Raw genomic sequence first — 6,450 nt, forward strand, 5'->3', positions numbered from 1 at the left:
TTTTTTTTTTAGGCACAATTATTCCATGTACTTTCTTAATTATTATGAGCTTGTAAAAGCTGCAGGCATAATAAAAGGATAATATTTTTTTTGTTTAAAGTATCTCATCAACTGCCCATATATAATGCATTTCATTGTCTTATTTATAAGACATGTTGCACTTCATTATATTTTCATAAAAAAATTGTGAGCACAGTAATATAATGCATTAATGTATTATAATGCCTATGTAAAAGTTGCACCTTTAAAGACTCTTAAAACAGTATATTGCATACAGTGTCTTAAATCATGTTTTAATGTATTATACTCTTTAAATGTATAATCATGACTATTTATGTATTATTATATCAGCAATTTATAAGAACATACTGAGATATACTAAAATTCATGATAATATATTAAGAATTATGTGCATTATAGGCTTCAGAGAAAGTTTCCAGAATAAAAAAATTAAAAAATAAATGAAATAAAATAAAAAGGCATAGATTTACTATTCATACACTGAGTCTGACATCCTTTGCCATTTTCAGACAGTATTTTTCTCTTCTCCCTCTCTGGCACCCACATATTAAGTAGGGCAGCACGTCCCAGTGGTGGATTCAAACCTTTCAATGTGTCTCTAGCAAAATGTTGCATGTTACCAACACTAATTATGATGTAATTTATTGGTGGATGTATGAAGTGAAACTTCATAGAACTTCAGAGACAGGGAGACGAATGAAGTGGTAAAGCTACAATGAACGCTGGTAATTAACGACTCAAAGCAAAGGAAATGGGGGAACCATGCTATTGCATGCATACTAATCAGACTGAAACGAACAACACCATTCAAGCTCCACACGTACAGGTACAGAAGATGCTCCTCAACCAAGACAAGAATATTTATCTGAATTTCAGGCTTAGACTCAGATCAAAAATAGCATTTACTATTTAAAAAAAAAAAAATGGATCTTCAGAAGAAATCTGTGGTTATAACCACCTCCGTTTGGGATAAACTCCCTGTCGTGTGTGCCATTTTCCTTCCTTCAAAATCGTTATTGCTTCTCCACCTTAACTTCTGTGATTCATATTTAACAAATCCTTGAAAAAGTTATCTCACAGTTCATGATAAACAACTGTACAAAAGGTATATATTACTACACTTTGACAGTACAACCAGAACTTACTGTCATTTTGCTAAACACTGTCTTCGGAAAGCGAAGACTTCATATTTTATCTCATGCTTTTGTTTTTTGCTTCTTTCCTAAGGAGAGGAGTCACTCACGATCTTCTTGGACAAACAGAAGCTGAGCAAAAAGTCAGAGGGCAATGGAAATAGCTCCATGGTCTCCCTGGAAATCTTGCACCAGTTGGCGGCGTCGTACTTCACAGATAGAGAGAGCACCCTGCGAAGACTCCACCACCTGCAGATCGCTACATCTGCCATCAAGGTAACAGATGACACAGCTTCTTCCTGTTTGAACCAACCTAGACTCATTGGAAAAAAATGTGTTTGTGGCCACATTTCTGCAAAATTATATGTTATGTTTCTTCTTGCTAAACTGTTCAGTTGGTGGCACTGAAAGTACGTTCAGTGTTCTCCAAAGCAGATGAACGTGAATCTGGCAACATTTTATTATTTTTGTTGTTGTACGTATCACGGCAGTTTGGAAATAAAAGGTCTAGTGAAAGGGGCTAGCAGGTTAATGCTCTATCGCACTTGGAAATAACATACCACCTACACTAAATCTAATTGATAATGTTAACAAAAGCAAATGTGAGCTAAAACTGATTTATCATATCATTTTAGCTTGCTTCAAGTATTTGAGCTGTTTTATGGAGTGTTGCAACTCGTGTTTCACTAGACTTGTACCCAAGCGCTCCACATCACAAGTGCAATGCTGTACCAGGTGAGCTACAGAGCAAATTTACTACATCAGAAAGGCTATACATATGGAGCTGGTTATGTGCTGCAAATAATTCTTTTTTTTTTTTTTTTGCACAAAATGTAGGTAAAGGCACTTTTTTTTTACAATCAACCTGTTGGTTTGATCTAGCTATTAATTCAAAGGGATCATTAATTTGATTTTACTTTGATCTATAAATCTGTGTTTTTTTTAAAAGTTTTCCAAATATCTGTTGTTTCTCTATGCATGCTGATTACTGTTTCTCAATGTGATTTGTACGTACATTTACTGTTCTAGGCATTTGAGATGTATGTTTGTTGCCATGGTAAATCTTCAGCAATTAAGGTCGCGATGCCATTTCCATGATGTGTCAAGATGCTCTCGGTCTTACTCACAGCTGCTGAGTGGGTGTAGAAATGCTGGTGACTGCAACATCATGATTCCTTCAGAGGGAGCTCTGCATAAAATTATGCTGCTGAACTGAAACAAATATCATTAACTTTCAATCAAGATATGCACCTGCTTGCATACAATTACAGTTTTATATAAGAAATATTTCTGTTGGGGTTGGATTTTTTTCTTTAACTCTCTCAAAGCATATTTCTCACTTGCTAAAAGATGATGATACATTTTGTATTTATGTACCACCGTTTTATACTTTTTTTTTTTAAGACTGCGTCACATGGTAAGCTAATTACATAAATTTCTTAATCAATCAATCCAAAGCACACTCACCGACGTCGCAAAAGCTGATCATGCAATAATTCTGATGCATCATACTGTGATTGTATTTTGTTAGTCGCACCAATGCTGGCTAGTCAAAATGATGTTGTACTGTAAGGAATTTAACTCATTTAAATTTGATAAGGGAATTAATTATTATTAATCCATTCAGGGTTTGAAAGGACTCGAATCTGAAAATTCGAGGTCCACCTGATTAAAACTGAATTCCAGTCTGATAGTTTACACTTTAAATCAACGGTCGTCCAGAGAGCCGTTAATGTTCATGTATCTTAACCATCTGATTATGGGTATTTTAAAGTGAAAGCCAGAGGTCTTGAGAGAGAGAGAGCAAGCCTGCCCGAGAGCGAGCTTTGTGTCCATTTTTAACCAGGCTGACTTCGGTCCATCCCACACGCGATTGTCCAATCAGATGGTGGCTGCGAGGCTTAGCCACGCCCTGTGTGGTTCCTTATCGTGCACAAGTCACATCGGCATGGGAGCGCTTGTAGGGCTGTCACCAAAGTGAAAGCCAGAGGTCTTGAGAGAGAGAGAGCAAGCCTGCCCGAGAGCGAGCTTTGTGTCCATTTTTAACCAGGCTGACTTCGGTCCATCCCACACGCGATTGTCCAATCAGATGGTGGCTGCGAGGCTTAGCCACGCCCTGTGTGGTTCCTTATCGTGCACAAGTCACATGCTGTTCGTGGGGAGTATTCCTGCAAGTTTTAATAACTTCTTATAAAGTGTCGTACAACACACACTGTTCAAAATAACACATTTTCATTCATACCAAGGTTATTCAAATATCATGACCATTCCCACAAGCCCAAACTTCGCATATCTGGCATACACAGAGTACCTTTAATCACTTTATCTATAAAAAGAGGTTACAAAACATCGATTAAACTTCATAGGTTACAATAAACACATCAAACAGAAAGCCTATTATTTGGGAGTATATTGCTCCGATACTTTAAATGATTTTCAATGATTGTCTTATGAATTGTCTGTGTAAGTTTCGTGTCCCTTTGTCTGTGACAGGAGAAAGGAAGGGAGGGAAGCAGATGGTCAAAAAGTCATGTGGTGGTCACGTATAGATTGAATCACGTTATCACTGTTCCTTAGGTCTGTTGTTTTGCAAGCCTGAGGGTGTGATTAAATTACTGTCCTTTTCCTGTTGGATGTAATAGTTCATTCATTGATGGTCACAAGACATCGTGGTTTCTATATGTTGTGAACGAACTTTCCAGTCCTGAGACAAAGAAAGCTTTGTTGTCTCCTGAATGAATTAGTTTAGATCTCATGACGAGTTGATTCAGTGGCATATCAGAGAGTGTACGTTCATGATAGAAATCCCTACAATGAAGTATGCCATTTTTAAGCTCTGTCAAACACTGTCAAAGCCAAACTTTCTACACACTGCACTCATTCCTGCGACAAAAAGTTTCAGCCTCAAAAAAGTGTGTGAAATGAAAGCAATTGGACATAGGAACTGGAAAGGTGGCTCTGTTGGAAGATAATAACTTTTCTTTGGGCTGCGATGTGCTTTTCATTAGCTTGAGCTTTTCCTACACAACACCGGTGGAGAAGTTCAATTTAAAACGTACGATTTCATTTCAATATGACCCTGGACATAAAGAGTCATCTGCATTTATATGCAGCAAATACACACTTGATGTGAAGCTCTTCGGGTCGGGATTACAAAATGCATGTTATTCAAATTAGCATAGATGTACCATTTTGTAAACACGTTATAAAATATCCTGCTTGTGCATGAGAAACGTGTCCATGGCAACAATAAAGGGCAGTTTGTGACAGATAGACCTCATCAAATCATATGAAATGAAATTGTTTTGCTGTACACCTCTGAAGTGCTTTCAGAGAGCCCTCTAGCATCACTTTAGGGAGCAGTCTGTCCTGCCAGGTGTGTTTGTCAGGGGAGAGCTAATGAGAAGTTGCGGGGCTATAGGGCCCACCTTTGACTGCTTTCTTCCTGCACCCTGTGTGCAAATCAGCCTGATGAATTGGGAACCACAGCAGAAGTGGGTTATAGCGGGCTCATCAATACTGCCATAAAGGATGATCAATTACACCCTCCACTCAGAAACAAAGCGCTGAAGCACACCAGGAAGCAGCTTCTGTGGGACATCACTTTGCCTTCGTGTAATCAGATACCACTTAAGACCAAAAATAGCCTGAGATCCCAAGGCAGGTTTAGCGGTGATCAGGATTTGCAAGAACAAACAGTCTTGAGATTAGCTGGTCTTCACGGATCAACAAGATTCTATTGGCTTAACGGTATAATTTACACTGCTTTGGAGATTCAATATCACCATTTCATAAAGTTTACCGTTCAGCTCAGATCTACAACTTGACATGAAGGACTCTCGCCCCTCTCTGTAATATAACCATTTGTCATAATGACATACTATTAACAGTCACCTCTGTGTAGGACACGGAACTCAGAGTTACCGCCAAAGCAATGGGCGAGTACATGAGAAGCATATAATTGTAAATACCATGTTAAAAGACTGGGTACATGTCATTAAAGGTGACACTTCTTTGAACATGTAAGGACGTCTCGCTTGTCCAAAGGGTATTGAGTTAAAATCAAAGACACTATGACATTACACAGAATCAATGCAAAAAGCCCAGAAACAAGTCACACTTGGTTCTGTCAATCTATCTAGCACGTTCTTCCACCAATGCTAAAGGAACTAAAATACTCTGACAGTGTTTCCTGCACTACTATTCAGAAATACCACAACAGTGAACACCAAATCTACAGCACTTAACAAACGTCGAGACCAATGTAAACCAAACAATAAAAAAACAAATGACTGTTATGCACCGGCACAGCATAACCAATCCGATTCCAGAACAGATGTCTCTTATAAGCAGATTCTTTTAGTGGATCAAAAACATACAACGTGGCCAGTTTACTGTATGATTACTAAACAAATTACTTTAAGCGGATTATTTTTAGTGACAAAATAAATAAATAAATACAGCGTGATCAGTCTACTATGAATTCTATACAATTGACTATTATGAGCATTTTTTTAATAATGAATTAAAAACATGCAATGTGACCACTATTACCAAACAAATACTTACTCTTGTGAGCAAATTCTCGTTAGTTAATCAAAAACACACCGTGAGTGGTTTACTATGATTGCCAAACAAATAATTATCATGAGCGCTTTCTTTATAGTGAATCAAAAACATGCAATGTGATCATTTTACCAGCATTCCTAGACATATGACTCTTATGAGCTTACTATGAGTTTACTATGAGTTATGAGTTTACTACAATTACCAAACAAATGACTCCTATTTTTTTTTTTACTATTATTATTAGGCTACTATTATTAACAAACAATTGACTCTTACTGTATAGGCCAGTTCTTTTTAATGAATCAAAAACAGACAGTGTGACCAGTTTACTACAGTTACTAAACAATTGACTCCAGTACTTATGATACAGTTCTTTTTAATGAAAATCAAAAACATATAGTTAATGTCAATTGTTGGATTGATTTTACAAAATTACATTGAAGTGCCATATAAATGCTGTGGTACCCAAATATAGTGATAATTCAGAACAATCATATACAGTACCGTATTGGCCCGAATATAAGACGACCCTGATTATAAGACGACCCCCCTTTTTCCAGATGTACCTTTTGGAAAAAGGCTTTTAAAAACCAAATTTTGTTTTTTCTCAGTAAAACACTTTTTGTCTTCAATTATTTTCATATTGCATATTTTTCCTATTTTAATTTTTGTTTTGAAAGTATGGTAAAAACTGGTAAAATGTACCAACAATCACATTTAAAAAATA

General features: G+C 36.9%; 1 protein-coding gene across 1 annotated transcript in view; it reads left to right on the plus strand.

The window, feature by feature from the left end:
- LOC107700985 (BMP/retinoic acid-inducible neural-specific protein 3-like) overlaps positions 1-6,450 on the plus strand; it is a 93,792-nt gene that overhangs the window by 42,207 nt on the left and 45,135 nt on the right. Inside the window, exon 4 of the mRNA XM_016502865.1 lies at positions 1,249-1,430. Coding sequence (XP_016358351.1) covers positions 1,249-1,430 — 182 coding nt within the window. The remainder of the gene's footprint in view (positions 1-1,248; positions 1,431-6,450) is intronic.

Source organism: Sinocyclocheilus anshuiensis, unplaced genomic scaffold, assembly GCF_001515605.1.
Source record: "Sinocyclocheilus anshuiensis isolate Anshui unplaced genomic scaffold, SAMN03320099.WGS_v1.1 scaffold1143, whole genome shotgun sequence".
Taxonomy (NCBI): domain Eukaryota; kingdom Metazoa; phylum Chordata; class Actinopteri; order Cypriniformes; family Cyprinidae; genus Sinocyclocheilus; species Sinocyclocheilus anshuiensis.